Source organism: Camelina sativa, chromosome 10 (genome assembly GCF_000633955.1).
Source record: "Camelina sativa cultivar DH55 chromosome 10, Cs, whole genome shotgun sequence".
NCBI classification, from domain to species: domain Eukaryota; kingdom Viridiplantae; phylum Streptophyta; class Magnoliopsida; order Brassicales; family Brassicaceae; genus Camelina; species Camelina sativa.
In genome coordinates this window covers 9,707,822-9,723,649 of record NC_025694.1, presented here as the reverse complement: position 1 = coordinate 9,723,649, position 15,828 = coordinate 9,707,822, and the positions used below count along the sequence as shown (strand labels likewise).

General features: G+C 35.0%; 2 protein-coding genes across 2 annotated transcripts; both read left to right on the top strand.

Annotated features, from left to right (window-relative positions):
- On the top strand, positions 6,458-7,528 carry LOC104718186. Its single transcript, XM_010435876.2, has 2 exons — positions 6,458-6,843; positions 7,184-7,528. The coding sequence occupies exons 1-2, from the start codon at positions 6,553-6,555 to the stop codon at positions 7,349-7,351; spliced, it is 459 nt and encodes a 152-aa protein (XP_010434178.1). The 5' UTR covers positions 6,458-6,552; the 3' UTR covers positions 7,352-7,528.
- Positions 12,376-14,773, top strand: LOC104718185 (vesicle-associated protein 4-2). The gene is made up of 7 exons (XM_010435875.2): positions 12,376-12,919; positions 13,332-13,402; positions 13,474-13,555; positions 13,657-13,775; positions 14,036-14,113; positions 14,218-14,337; positions 14,442-14,773. Exons 1-7 carry the CDS (start codon positions 12,517-12,519, stop codon positions 14,499-14,501), a joined length of 933 nt encoding a protein of 310 aa, XP_010434177.1. The 5' UTR covers positions 12,376-12,516; the 3' UTR covers positions 14,502-14,773.

Sequence of the window (15,828 nt, the reverse complement as noted above, 5' to 3'; positions counted from 1 at the left end):
GGAGTGTTAAATCAAATTTGGATTCGATTCGGATGTTCGTGCGAAATTATATTCATCAATATTTTTATAGTTTCACCATGAAATTCGGATCGCATGACAACAGATTCAGATCAAATGTGAACTGAATTAGTAATTAATTAGATATTTACTAAATCCATAAACTCTCCACCAGATAAAGGGTCTGAATGGTAACTGCGGTCGGGGTGGACAAATCCGTCTGCGGACCATACCGCCCTGTTCTAAGTGTGGACAATATACCGCAGCGGTCCAACTCTATTTGTAAAGAAAAACGGTCCGCAGTTAGTCCGCTGCGGTTTTGTTTCTGTTTTCTGTAGACCGCACCACTGTGGACTACACATGATGAATGGTAAATAAAAAGTGGTCTGATCCGCAGATGGATTTGTCCGCCCCAACCGCTGCAACCATTCACACCCGAAAACTACCAAAAATTAACAATTTCCCGTCATATGACCCAAATTGTCAAATTGGTCAAACACATTCCCATAGACCTATATCATAGTGAATTTTATATTTTTTTACCCGTATTAATATTAAACCCGTAAATTATCAAATTTATATAATCATTAAAAATGATTTAAACCAATGTTTTAAACCCGAACCGAACCGGACCAACCGCAACCCGGTAGATATTTTGGTCCGGCTTACTTCTAAAAACCGGACAACTAAAAACCCGCAAAAAACCGGAAAACCCCGCAAAAAACCCGTGAACCGGCGGGTTGGACCAACAAGTCAGTATCAAATTAAAATATTTTATTTTTATCACACTTTACACTCAAACCAAATTAAAATTAAATGTTGTTATTTATAGAAAAATCTCTTAGTTATTTTAGCTAATCATTTAAAAGTTTAATTTTAGTTGTTTAGTACTTCATTATGTATGTTTTGTTCATATATTTATAGAAAAGTAGATGTTATATTTATAAAATTTAAACAAACCAATAAACTAATTAATCCGAAAGACTTCCGATTCACCTTTCGGTCCGGTTTTTAAAATATTGATTAAAACCCATGAACTATCAAACCAAAATTATAAAATTAGTAAAAAATGATACAAACCATGAATCAAATAACCTAACAAACCGGCTGGTTCTGGTTCAATAATTATTCTTTCAGGCATATTTTCGGAATTGCCATATTTTCCGTAACATAATATAATTCATTTCAAAGCATAATATGTTAAAAGTACACTATTATTATTTAATTAGTATTAACATTCATATAATTTAGTTGACATGTAATATCACATACTAAATTATATCTTAATTAGTACTAATCAAAATCGATTTCATATTAAATATCCAGGAAACTTTCTCTAAGAAAAACCAGACAATTATTCAACTTTCTTGATCTACAAATTCCTCCAACATCAAATGATTTCAACAACGATAATTTGTTTTGAATTGACATTTTTGTAAAGTAACTATATTTCCATTTCTTCACTTTCCCTAATGAAATATTTTTGTAAATTCACAGTCGAGAGCTTCTCTCACTTTTTACTCTCCAGAAGATTGATTCAGCATTGTTCTAGTTTGAACTGCTCATCAATACTTTTTTGGAACTCCAGAGTTATCTGCCAATAAAAAAACAAGTTAAATAGTATAAAAAAATAATAAATAACATGAATTAGGTCATATTGAGTGAAAATTTATACATGATTGGCATAATACGTTGGAAAAAATGTAATTTTTTCTTTTTCCAACATGATTTATCATACACATAATTAGAGTATTGTTTTTAAATGTCTTAGATGAAATATAAATAGATCCTTACCACTTGTTGATTCTTTGGAGATCCTGGATTTGAGAATGTTGATTACAAACATATCAATTGCTGACATACCACTAACTTAATATAGTTTGATATATTAATTTACACTCCACAAAAATTATGTTAATACTGTTAGAATAAGCTCACCTTTGTTTAAACTTGTAACTTGTTCTGTCAGATAAAACTTGAGAACACCTTCTTCATTGATAATATTGAATCTAAATAAAAAACAGAAAATGCTAAATATATACTGTATGTAAGAAGAAAAGATGAATAAGAATTATGCTAGACATTTGTTTTTAAAAGTTTACAAAAATACTATTTGTATAAAAGTTTATTTGAAAAACTTACAGTTCATATTCCCAAAACATTTACAGTTTCACTCCAAATACTGCAGTATATGATTTGGAGGTATGAAAAATATTTTAATCTTGAAATTGACTTTTTCCAGCACTTTCAATTTTATATCGAGGTCTGCTTTTCTTTAAAAGAAGTATCGTGTGTTGTTCTAATAGTACTTTACCTTTATAGTCATTATTATCTTGTTATGCTTAAGTTGGATTTATTATGATTTTCCTAAATTTATGGCTGAATATTTTCTAATATCACGATTTTTAAGCACATGTATTAATTTTTCAGTTTTAATTAGTATTAATTTCTCCACATCTATAAATACATGATTTTATTATGGAAATATATTAACTACGATTATTTTATAGTTAATGATATCTAGAATTTAGGAAAATCAATAAATTTGTTAATAGATTTAATTTATATGAAATATTATTTTTACTTTTTTTGACTTAGTTGTTTTAGAAAGTACTAAATATATGGGATAAATTTTTTTTTTTAATTATGCAGACAATTGGGTCTGTTTGGCAATATGGATATATGATATAATTTTTTTATTTTTTTCTCTTTTTGTACTCCCCAATTAATAGTATAGATAGTTGTTGCTTTCTGTTTCCCAAAAATGATGACCAATATTTTGTACATATTAGCTTTTCATGTGTAAGATTATATATATATATATACACTATATTATATAACATGAATTGCAATTATTGGATTTATTTTTAAAATGAGATATACTTGTGTGGTCATTCAAAAATCAAAATTGGGTTGATAATAATTACCATAAGTATATTAAAGAGTGGATATAAATAATATAAAAATTCTACTCTACACTTCTTCTTCTTTACCAGCTCTAAATGAAAATTTATAACCTAAAACGTATTTACGAACGGAGTCCTGACTTGTTGAATGGAAAATATTTTATTCTTGATCAAATTAAACGAAAGTCGTTTGGAAATGAAAAAATATGATATAGCCGAATATTTTATCGGATTATTCATTTTACTTAAATGAAACAAAATCAATTTAAATAAAACTTGAAAGAAGAGCTCATAATTTGTAAAACTTTCATAATCAGAATCAAAGCGGGTTGAGTCAATTTAAGGGATATATCAGTTGGTTTAAGCAATTAAGCATTTGGTAAAGAGTGAAGAGACACCAAAACTCGAATGGTAAAAGATGAGTGAAGCAAAATTAAGGAGATAGACTTTAAGCCGGCTCAGTTTAAAAAAGAACCTCACGTGATGCATAAGAAAGCTCGTATAGTCATTTAACAAACGATTAATACGTTTGCATGCCATGACGTGAGGACCATTGGCCGCTTTTATCAACCACTAGCTGCTCGACTCGTGTTATCTACGTTTATTTTTAACAAGTATTTTATCTTTATGTTTGATAATTGAACAATTATTAATTTATAAATTTATTATACTTGTTTGTTTAAATTATCTTACTTCACTCATACAAATTTTTGTTTTTTGATATTGAATTTCATGGGTCGAAAATATAATTCACAGAGTTATGCAAACTCCTACCTGGCTATACCTCGACCACTATGAATAGCACTATAGCAGTCCAATACACACTACGAGAAATGACATAGTTAATAAACATACAACTTAACAATAAGTTTTGTTTCGTATATTCCCCACAAATAAAGCACAATGAAAACAAAAATATTCCGTACTGTATATTATGAATACATAATCACAAATTAATTATTGATTAAACCTTCAAATAATTGCGAATAACAGTAGATTCGTGAATAATTAATTGGCACTGATGAGAGGAATGTTTATTAAATCGTATAGCCGTATCACTCTCAAATCGGTATTTTTTAATTACATATAGCCACGGAGTACTAAATCTAATGTAAACATCACTAAATTATATCTTAGTGTGGATCTCAAATTATTTGGAACATCACGTATACTAAAATATACTTACTCTTATATAACCATTTCTTAAAATCTTGTAATCGATTTTAGCCATTTTTAAAAAGAAGATTAATAACATTAAACGATCCGTAATATTAGGGTTATGTCTCCGCGTTTGAGGTTGGAGAAACTGTCGGGTCCAGCGACAAATGAAGTCGTTACAAAGTGCAAAATTATGATGTTCAACCAATAACAAAATCAGTTAATTAGATTATAAAAATAAGAATAAGGTTGAAGATTAGTTAGGTGTTAAGGCTATATTAGCCTATAACATATTGAAAATCTAGCTAGGGTTATGCTTGCGCATGTATATTTGCCACAATGAGAAGCCCACGTGTTAGTACAGTTGACTAAATCTCATTACTTGATTAATTAACGTTTTGGAGAATTAATTAATAGACTGATTGTATACATAATACACTATAATGCAGTATGTGGACTACCAGTAATTTACAAAACACAGTTGCATTGATCCAAAGGTAATTGTTAGTCTATGCCGAAAAATATATATATATATATATATATATATATATATATTACAACCGAATATACAACATACGTATGACAATTAAAACTTAAACTTATGTTATTAAATATTCCCTTTGTGTTTTTTTTTTTAAAAACAAAAGATATTCTTTATGTAAGAATCTATATCAGATTTGTGTAGAGCATTGTAGAAAGGGTTCAATCGGTACGTGCCGGGGTTCGTTGGGAGTAAATAACCACAAAAAAAAACAGATATTCATGATTATTACATATTAACAGTGATAAGAAACACGGTTCCTTTCAAGAATTCTACAATGTTCAAGTCAATATGAACTCGAAAATGTTACCTTCGAAATGTTTTAAACTTTGAATATGATTGTTAAAATTAAGTTAATTAGTCTCTCCTAATTAAAACATGTTTCGTCCGTTTACTTGTCTATCTTCCGCATATACATTATGTGTGTCTTATGTTTGTTTTTGCTAATTTTCTAAAATATGTTATCAAAATAGGGGTGATTTTGGTTCTTGTAGATATGTGTTTTCAGTAATTGTATTATTGGGAGTAATGCATGACTTGTCTCATGCATCAACCATCATAAACTGTTTTGTATCCATCTGGCTTGTTATGAAGATTTGTGTTGTTTAGTTAGTTTCTCATGGTAGCCGGCAGGCGGAAGCACACGTACTACGTCGTAAACGGTGGACACCGACGAAACACACGCACCATCGGTCCATCACTTCGAGTAGTAAAGTAATAACAATTTAGCAACAACAGGAACCACGTACCTAGACCATATTTACTGAATAGTATTTATGAAAGTGGATAACTTAAAATTTAAGAAACAAAACATAAACCATTTATATTTTTTTGTGAATTATTCATTTGTTACGTAGAAACAAAATCCTTTGAACTCAAAACAGTTGAAAGGAGCAGAGTCAGCAGACAAGTACCAAAGATCCTTTCGTCCACATATATAAAAATGATTATAATTCGATACGAAATCGTAATGGTTGTGCAGTTGATGTTGCCACTTATAAGACACTTACGTAAGATTTCATGCAAATATTATTCAATATACGTACGTCTTGAATTTACGTGTTAGTTTGATTATAAATTCATCAATATTTTTAGGATTTGTTCGATAATAGAGTTGATGGGAAATCTTGATAATATTAAAAATTATCATATAAAAATTTGGAGGAAAGACAGCAAAGCAAGACACTCGAGAACTCTCTGGAAAATTGCGTTTTCATATATTTTTTTTGTTTAGGATTAGTTGATCTAAAATCTCCGAACTACATAAATACAGCCAACAAAAACAAAATAATTCATATATATCTGACTTTTTTTTTTGAACAAACAATTCATATCTGACTTTAATATAAATTTTTAATATACGAGTACTTCCGTGGATTTGGATTTGATGGAAATACATATACTTATTCAAATCCATATTGAGCAATGATTGAATTTGAAAGAACGACATCAATGTATGTAAGTGATTGATTTTAAAGTATGGTAAAGTTTTCTATGACATTTTAATGAATTCTATCAACATGACAGCTAAAAAACCTTTAGGTTTGATTATTTGTATTATTAATTTTATTATATTAAAATTACCTTGTAAACTACTAGTATCGTAAAACTGAAAACACAATTAATAAATTGAATAACACTAGAATTTAAAGTACCTAATCCAATAATAACACATCTATTTAAAAGAATCCACGAAATGCAATAATAATGGAATAATTTCTTCAAATTAAATTAAATTATTTAATTCAATAACCTTAGATCATGGTCCACTTAATCAAAGACGAAAAGCCCGAACAATCTATAGCCCAAACCAAATAGTCCAAAATACAAACTCATTCTTCACCACTAAAACATTCTAAAACAAACAACGAACATAACGGATAAGTGTTATCCTCATCTTCATCTTCTAACTCACCAAGAAAGAAAAAGCAAATAGAGTTTGGTATCACTATGAACATTGCCACTTATTATCATCGCTCAAACTTCATCTTAAATCCTCACATAGACAAGACTTTATCGGGGTCTCGACAAGCAAGATCAAATAATATTACATTCATGACAAGAGCACAAGGAAGAAGAAGAAGATTGTGTTTGGTAAGAGCAAGTGCTGACGCCGGAGAAGAAGAATCCGGTGATCAAAGCAAGCCTGCAGAGAGAAGAAGTTTTTTGAGCTTAGCAGAAGCTGGTCTTGTCGAAATCTCGGGCCTTGGTGCGCACGAGAAGTTTCTTTGTCGACTAACGGTAAATAATATTACATATTCTTGGTCACTTCTTTAAATTGTATGTTTTGAGTTTTTTTTCCTACAATTTAAGAAATTACTAACAATATAAAATTTAACTTTAACCTATCAAGTTTTTTAATTTGATAAAATTTTAATATTGTATTTGCTTGGTATAGGCAAATTAATAAATTACACTAAATTTACATTGAAATTAACAATCTATCATGTGCTAGTAAGTCTAGTATATATATATATATATATTTGGACATTAAATAAAGAATTATCATAATATAATTTTTTTAACTGACAAAAGCATAAACATTGAGTTTTAGATTGAAATATTGGAATATTATTGACAGATATCGTCGTTGAACTTACTAAGAGTGATATCGGAGCAAGAAGGATGTACAATAGAAGAGTTGAATGCAGGCAAAGTATGTGATTGGTTCCTCAAGGACAAACTCAAGAGAGAGCATAACATTGAGTCTGCTGTTCTTCAATGGGATGATCCCGATTTCCCATTCTGATTATTCTTATTTATTATATTACATTTATAAAAAAGGGTATGGTTTTTGAAGAAACAGAGATTCCAAAGTTTTCTATTCTGTCCCTTATGACTTGATTTACAAAAACATATATACTCGAGAGAGCAGATCCATACGAATCATATCTATACATACAAGGAAAGCTATATTAACTTTGCTGATCTTACGGGATTGACATATTGACCAAACAGCTTCACGGCCAAGTCACCTATAACCATGACGAAACCAACTGCAATTAGAGTAAACCGATAGCTAACCTGAAACCAATCTCCAACACTCCCCCTCAAGTTGGAGCATACAAGTTTCGTATGCCTAACTTGATCCGAAACGATGCGAAGCTGTCTCGACCAAGGGGTTTTGTAAAGATATCCGCAAGCTGAAATTCAGTGCCAACGTGACGAAGAACAAGATTACGACGAACAAGCTCATCACGAACAAAATGGCAGTCAATCTCTATATGTTTAGTGCGTTCATGGAATACGGGATTTGTTGCGATGTGTATGGCCGGTTTACTGTCACAACACACCACCATTGGCTGATCATGTCGAACTCCCAGAGTAAGCAACAACTGTTTGAGCCATAAAAGTTCTGATGTAAGAAATGACATTGCCCGATACTCCGCTTCTGCAGAGGACTTGCTCACGGTTTCTTGCTTTCGAGTTTTCCATGAAATTGGTGAATCACCAAGCTGAACTATATAACCAGTAACAGACCTTCGAGATATGGGACAAGTCGCATAGTCAGAGTCACACCACCCAGTGATCTGAAAATCACCTGTTCGACGCAGCAAAATACCTTGGCCGGGATCAGACTTTAAATAACGAACGATTCGAAGCGCAGCCTCCCAATGATCTTCACGTGGCTGTTGCATAAACCTGGCCAGCATATGAACAGAGAATGCGAGGTCTGGCCGTGTTACTGCCAAGTAGATCAAACGCCCAATCAACCGTCGATACTGTTGGGGCTGAGGAAGAAGAGGTGATTCAGACAACATGAGCTCATGAGTTTGTTCTAGTGGAAAAGTCGCTGGTTTTGCTCCCATCATACCAGTTTCAGAGATGATATCTAACGCATATTTGCGCTGACATATGTATATGCCTGCCGAGTTCCTTGCAACCTCTATCCCCAAAAAATATTTTAGAGGTCCCAAATCCTTCATGTGAAAACATGATGCCAAATAATCTTTAAAATCTTGGTTTGCCTTTGGTGAACTCCCCGAAATTATCAGGTCATCAACATAAATCAGTATATTGATCCGAACAGCTCCCCTGGTCAAAGTGAACAAAGAATAGTCGGACAAGGATTGTTTAAATCCATAATTCTTCAATGATGTTGTCAACTTCTCAAACCAGCATCGTGGAGCCTGTTTTAAACCATACAAGGCTTTGCGTAGACGACATACCTTGTTGGGATGAGAAGCAGCAAAGCCAGGGGGTAGCTTCATGTAGACTTCTTCGCGAAGATCTCCATGTAAAAATGCATTGTGGACATCCATCTGATGGATTTCCCAGTTTCGTTTTGATGCAACGTCGAGAAACATTCGCACCGTTCCCATCTTAGCCACAGGGGCAAAGGTTTCACCATAGTCTTCACCCTCTTTTTGTTTGTTGCCAAGTGCAACAAGTCGTGCCTTATACCTCTCAACGGATCCATCAGAGTGATATTTAACTTTGTAGACCCATTGACAGCCGATTGCTCGTTTTCCTGGAGGTAAATCTTCTATCGTCCATGTACCATTTTCCTCTTGAGCATCAATTTCGGTTGTCATTGCGTTATTCCAACGGTCATCAGCAACAGCCTCTTTATACGATCTTGGTTCAACGGCTTTTGCAACCGCAGCCATATACGCAACATGAGATTTAGAAAAACGCTTTTTAGAATCCTGTTTCGAAATTGGGTACCGTACCTTGGTGGAGAAAGAATTCGGTGATTCACAAGCAGCAGAATTAACAACATAATCTTTTAAGTGGACAGGAGCTTCTCTCTTTCGCTTACTTTGACGGGGAGGAGGTTGTGCTATCGGACCACCAACCGTCGCTTTCGAACGTTTATTCCGACGAGAACTTGGCCGGTTAACTGGAGCTGCAACTGTAGAGGTTGAAGCTGTCAAATCGGAATCTAGTCTTAATTCCGGTGGCGAGGCTGAGCCAGAGGGAGTGAGCACCGGCGAGGTTTCTGCTTCCGTCGTAGCCGCAGGAGAGTCATTGGAAGATGAAGACGTGGTCTCAAATTCACGTGGACCTTGACTTTCTTCATTTGGGCCTGAATATTGTAACGGGCCTTGAGGGACATTAAGATGTTCTTCTTGTAATGGGCCACTAGAAATTGAAGCCCACAACTTTGGTGTATCTTCTTCATCAACGTGAGAGACCTCCATTGTCGAGCTTGGAGAAAATGGAAATTCAGATTCGGAGAAGACCACATCTCGTGAGACAAAAAATTCTTGTGATTCTAAATCAAACAATCTCCAACCTTTTTGACCATTTGGATAACCAACGAACAAACACCGTCGACTTCGTGACTCGAATTTGTCGCCGTGACGTTTTTGATTGTGAGCATAACACAAGCTCCCAAAAACTTTTAAATGTCCATACTGAGGAGGCTTCTTATGAAGACGTTCATACGGAGTTTTGTTGTTCAAAATAGAGCTGGGAGTTCGATTAATCAAGTAAGCCGCTGTTAAAACACATTCGCCCCAAAACTTTAAAGGCAGTTGCGCTTGAAACCGTAAAGCCCTCGCAATATTGAGAATGTGTCTGTGTTTTCTTTCAACCCTGCCATTCTGCTCAGGCGTAGAAACACACGAACGTTCATGAAGAATACCGTGTTCTTGGAAAAACTTTGTTAAACACATGAACTCTGAACCGTTATCACTGCGTATTGTTTGAACTTGCACCCCAAATTGACGCTCTGTTAAAGCTAAGAAATTTTTTAAATGACCAGAAGCCTCACGTTTTTCAGCCAACAAATATAACCAAACTCCTCTAGAATAATCATCTACTATTGTCAGAAAATATTTGGCCCCAGAATGAGAAGTTGTGCGGTAAGGTCCCCATAAATCACAGTGGATTAACTCAAAAATACGAGATGTCTTATTCATACTCAATGGAAATGAAGTTCGAGTTTGCTTTGCGCGGAGACATATATCACACGCTTGATTTAAACTTGAAGAAGAAACAGAAACAGAAATTGCAGGAAGTAAACCGACTACTCTCGCAGAAGGATGACCCATCCTTTTATGCCACAGCTCATACTCCTTCTCCTCTTTCGTAGTGACTGATGCTGCGATCTCCATACTACGAAAGTAAAAAGTTCCTCCTGCTCTAATACCCGTCCCAATCACAGTCTTCAAAGTGCGGTCCTGAACCACAAGAAAGTGATCAGTCATTTGCAAAACACAACGGTTTTCATCCATCAATTGTCCAATTGAAAGCAAATCAGATTGAAACTCCTCAACATAGAAGACTGAATTCATAACCAAATCTGAACTAAGTCTAACTGTCCCTTCTTTCACAGAAACCCTTTCTCTACCATCAGCCAAAATAATTAAAACCGGAGGCATATCTCTTACATTTGTAAGAATATCAAACTTTCCTGTCAAATGATGAGAGGCGCCTGTATCCATAATCCAAGAGGGAACGTTGGACTTACCGGTTAACTTTTCGGTGGGCTCGTCCTTGCCAGCATTGAGGACTCTTTTGATGGTACGCCATTGATCCTCAGTTAAAGTGAGACCCTCACGATCACGATCAGTCACCACATGGTTGGCGTGTTCTGTTACGTCAAGGTTCGGAACACAAACACGGTTAGCATATGCTGCAGACCCGCGTCCTCGACCTCCATTGGAGCTTGCTCCACCACGGCCACGTCCTGGTACAGAACGACTGCGAGGAGTGCCATTCGGGTTCGTGGCAGGAGTGCCATTCGGGTTCGTGGGAAAATTCCCATTCAGGTTCGTCTGAGTCTGTCCGTCCGTCATTGTCGTGAAAAAAAAACGATAAGAAAAACCTTTAATTTCACAAAAATGATTCAAGCTCTGATACCATGAAGAAACAGAGATTCCAAAGTTTTCTATTCTGTCCCTTATGACTTGATTTACAAAAACATATATACTCGAGAGAGCAGATCCATACGAATCATATCTATACATACAAGGAAAGCTATATTAACTTTGCTGATCTTACGGGATTGACATATTGACCAAACAGCTTCACGGCCAAGTCACCTATAACCATGACGAAACCAACTGCAATTAGAGTAAACCGATAGCTAACCTGAAACCAATCTCCAACAGTTTTTTTTTTTGGTATGGTATGATTGATATTATCCATTGAAAATAATGTGAAATCGATTATATTGAAGATATCATCATCTTCTCCATCAACATTCGTAAACCATCCTAAGTCTTAATCTAATATGGTATGACCCGGAAACATAAACTCTTATTGTTAACTGCTTTTTGTTAAGTCTTACTGATGTAGTGATGTATTGGCTCCGTTTGTGGAAGACTATGCTTCGACTTTTGGGTTAAGTTGGAAAAAGACTCTTTGAGTTCGAGTTGTGCAACGTCATTATGAAGTTTCAAGGGTTGTTTAATTACGCGTACTAATCTCTTTTCTTTTGTTTTTTTTCTCGTTTGTAACTTTCCACCAAAAGAATCCATAGAAATATAAGAAGAAAGTTCAAATATATCTAGAAACCACAGAGAAAGACAACACTAAACAAAACAATATACAAAAAAAAAAGACTTTGGAAAGAGAGAATCCAAAAGTTGTACATAGAAGAAAGGGAAGAAATAGAAGAAAGACTTGTAACAACAACAACAACAACAAAGAATCCAATACGCTGTCGTTTTAGAAGCATGTGATGTCATTATCGACTTTTTAAAATTCACCTCCCACTTTCCCATATCCGCTAATCAAGCCATTGGATTATTAACTAAACAAATTAATTTAATTACCCCAAAAATAAAATAAAACAAAAAAAAAAGACAAATAAACAAAAAACACGGACGCGAAATCAACCAATTAAATCCACTTTTCCTCTCACCATCTCACGTCCGATCTCTCTCTCTCTCTCTCTCTTCACGGAGTCAACTCCTTTCTCCGTCGCAATTCGCATGCTTCATCAACCGTAAGAGAGAAGAGATGACTATGACGACGACGGAGGAGAAACCAACTTCCGACGGCAAAGGAGGTTGGGGTTTCTTCAAGATTCCGTTTCGTAACTCTTCAACAACCGGTCACGGTGGTAGAAACAACAACGCAGCAGCTTCAAGTGCTGCTGCTACGTCACCGTTCCCATCTGGAGCTGCTTCGTCTTCTTCTACTACTACATCTTCTCATCTCCACAACCATCATCATCATCAACAACAACATCATCATCATCATCATAATCATCATCAGCTTGGTTACAACGGACCTCATGGTGATGGATCGGGTCAAAATCAGCATCCGACTCCTTCACCTTCGGTTTCGTCTGTTGCTAAGTCGTTTCTTCCTACTAAACGGAGATTGAAGCTTGATCCTTCTGAGAAACTTTATTTTCCTTGTGAGTTTGTTTCAGAATCTCATCTGATTCTGAATCGTAGTTCCATCCTTTTTTTTTTGTTTCTTCGTCTAGGGTTTGTTTCTGAATACTCGTGATCCATTGACAGTAGTCTAAAATTTTTAGTTGAATTTGAGTGATCTGATATAAAATTTGAAACTTTTTTGGAGTTTAGAGCAGAATCTTGTAAATTTCCATATTTGTATAGGAGTTTTAAAATCAGAAGATTAACTTCTGAATTAGTCCATTAAGTAATTCTGTAAATGGTACTTCTTGTAGTATTCCAAAATTAGGAGTCTTTATAGATATGAATCAGTTTTAGGTATCAAATGATTTTTGCATGATTTGGATTTCTGATGTTTTGTTACAAGTAATGCCGTGGAGTATTGAATTAGATTATTAATTTGTTTTGAAGATGAGCCTGGGAAGCAAGTAAGGAGTGCTATTAAGATTAAAAATACCAGCAAATCACATGTTGCCTTCAAGGTTTGTTTTTGATTTAAGTGTTTTGGTTATCTGTGTGTTTTGTGTATATGTGCTTACTTGTTGCTCTTCAGTTTCAAACTACTGCACCGAAGAGTTGCTTCATGCGTCCGCCTGGTGCTATTCTTGCTCCTGGAGAAACTATTATTGCTACTGGTAATTGTTTTTCTTTTCTCTCCCCTGTGTTCTTTATTCTTCTTGATGAGGCTATCCGAGCAGTGGCTTATTTCATTGGTTTATCTTGTTGAAATGTACAGTTTTCAAGTTTGTTGAGCCTCCTGAGAATAATGAGAAGCCAATGGATCAAAGGAGCAGAGTTAAGTTTAAAATCATGAGCCTGAAGGTCAAAGGTCCAATGGACTATGTGCCTGAGCTGGTACGCTAAGTCTTATGATGTTATTTATAAGCTGCTCTTTGAACATGAACAACATGTAAGAGTCTAGATAAAACTAAAGATATCAATGACTATACTAAGAATGCTTTTTGGTCCGCGTAGAGGTTTCCAGTTATCTTTGAAGGCATACACATACTTTTAGTGACCTATCTCATGTTGTTTGTTAGCTTCTTACAATTCTAAGGTTCCACTGAATTTTGTATCTGAGACATATCAATTGCATTTGTTTTTGCTTTCTGCAGTTTGATGAGCAAAAGGATGATGTGTCTAAGGAGCAAATATTGCGTGTGATTTTCCTGGATCCTGAACGTTCCAACCCTGTGAGTAGTGAAATCATTATGCTTATGAAGTGGATTCATAATAACACTGATTGTTATATGTACGGGTTCGCTCTCCCTAATTCTCTATATGATGAATGAAATAGGCACTGGAAAAACTGAAGCGTCAGTTAGCAGAAGCGGATGCAGCAGTGGAGGCACGAAAGAAACCACCAGAGGAAACAGGTCCAAAAATGATTGGAGAAGGGCTTGTGATCGATGAATGGGTCAGTCACATTTACTGTTTCAGAGACTCTCCCTCTTGTCTCTTCCATTAGATAATTGTGAAAATCTGACATTGTTTTAATCTTTCCTTTAATGAAAAACACAGAAGGAGCGTCGAGAGAGATATCTTGCACAACAACAAGGCGAAGGAGTTGACTCTGTTTGAGACTAAAAAGATCCTTCTCAGGACAAAAGCTAGTGTGTATTTGTGAAGAAGAAGAAGAAAGAAGAAGAGACCACAATATTGAATTTATCTGCTAACTCCTCATTGATAATGGAATCTAAGGATCATGTTGGTAAAAAAAAAAAGGACAATGAAGGAAACTTTTTCATGTAAAAAAAGGAGGAAATGTAAACTTTGGGGGTTTGATGATGAATTGTTCATGTTAAGACTAATTAAAAAAAGAGAAGAGGATGTGTGTATTGAAAGTTCTCCAATCAGGCATTGAACTAACCGCTCAACCATCTTGTATTTGAATCGTTCGATTTCCCCTTTAACCGGTCGTACAGAAGCTCCACAGTTCCACTCGACTCTTCTTGCTCTTGAGAACAATTTTGGTGAAACGTCGTCGTGTCCTCGTTAAATCTCTATTTAAAATTCGGTACTAACTCGGTCAGACCGAGTATCAATCAGAATGATTCGGTAGGACCGGAATTTCGATTAAGGAATCAGAAATCTGTAAATTCGAGATGCTTAATCCCTAAGCTGCATATACGTGTACGTCTTCTCAGCCCTTCCTATTCATTTCTCTCTGCTCTGCTGTGTGCGTCATTCCTCCGTCGTCCTCAGTTCGTTCGCCGGCGTTAACGAGCTGCCGCGAAGCTAGATTCGTCGCAGCTCAAGTCGACGATTGTACGGATTGTAAATTTACAGAGAGTGTAAAAAGAGTGTGAATAATCAGTAATTGAATTAATGTCGATGAGCAATTCCTTCAAAAAGCTATCTTCTTGTGTTCTTCTTGACCTCGATGGAACCTTAATCAACACAGGTAACTTAAGAACCCAATAAACTTGGTTTCAATTTTTATTTTATTTTTTTATGTAACTTTGAATTTTGATGTTTAAAAAAAAAAACATATTGGCTTGTGTAGATGGTGTTGTGGGGGACATATTGAGGAAATATTTGTGTAAATATGGTAAACAGTGGGATGGAAGAGAAACATTGAAAATTGTTGGGCAAACTCCATTAGAGGCTGCTACTACCATTGTTGAAGATTATGGACTTCCTTGTGGAGTTGATGAATTCAATTCTGAATTCTACCCTTTGTTCTCTGCTCAGTATGTTTACGTTTTTGTTTCTCTTTTAATAGTTTGTCTTTCAAATTGGTTTTGAAGTTTTATTCAATTTTGTGATTTGTAGGATGGACAAGATCAAATCCCTTCCTGGTGCCAGTCGGTTGATTAGACATTTGAAGTGTCATGGAGTACCTATGGCATTGGCTTCCAATTCTTCAAGGGCAAATATTGAATCCAAAATTGCTCATCATAAAGGT

Excerpts from the sequence above, each read along its gene's own strand:
- LOC104718186 (XM_010435876.2), top strand. The coding sequence starts at position 6,553 with ATGAACATTGCCACTTATTATCATCGCTCAAACTTCATCTTAAATCCT. Across the intron at positions 6,844-7,183 it reads AGTTTCTTTGTCGACTAACG|ATATCGTCGTTGAACTTACT; the intron begins GTAAATAATATT and ends TATTATTGACAG.
- LOC104718185 (XM_010435875.2), top strand. The coding sequence starts at position 12,517 with ATGACTATGACGACGACGGAGGAGAAACCAACTTCCGACGGCAAAGGA. Across the intron at positions 12,920-13,331 it reads TGAGAAACTTTATTTTCCTT|ATGAGCCTGGGAAGCAAGTA; the intron begins GTGAGTTTGTTT and ends TTTGTTTTGAAG. Across the intron at positions 14,338-14,441 it reads GGCTTGTGATCGATGAATGG|AAGGAGCGTCGAGAGAGATA; the intron begins GTCAGTCACATT and ends TGAAAAACACAG.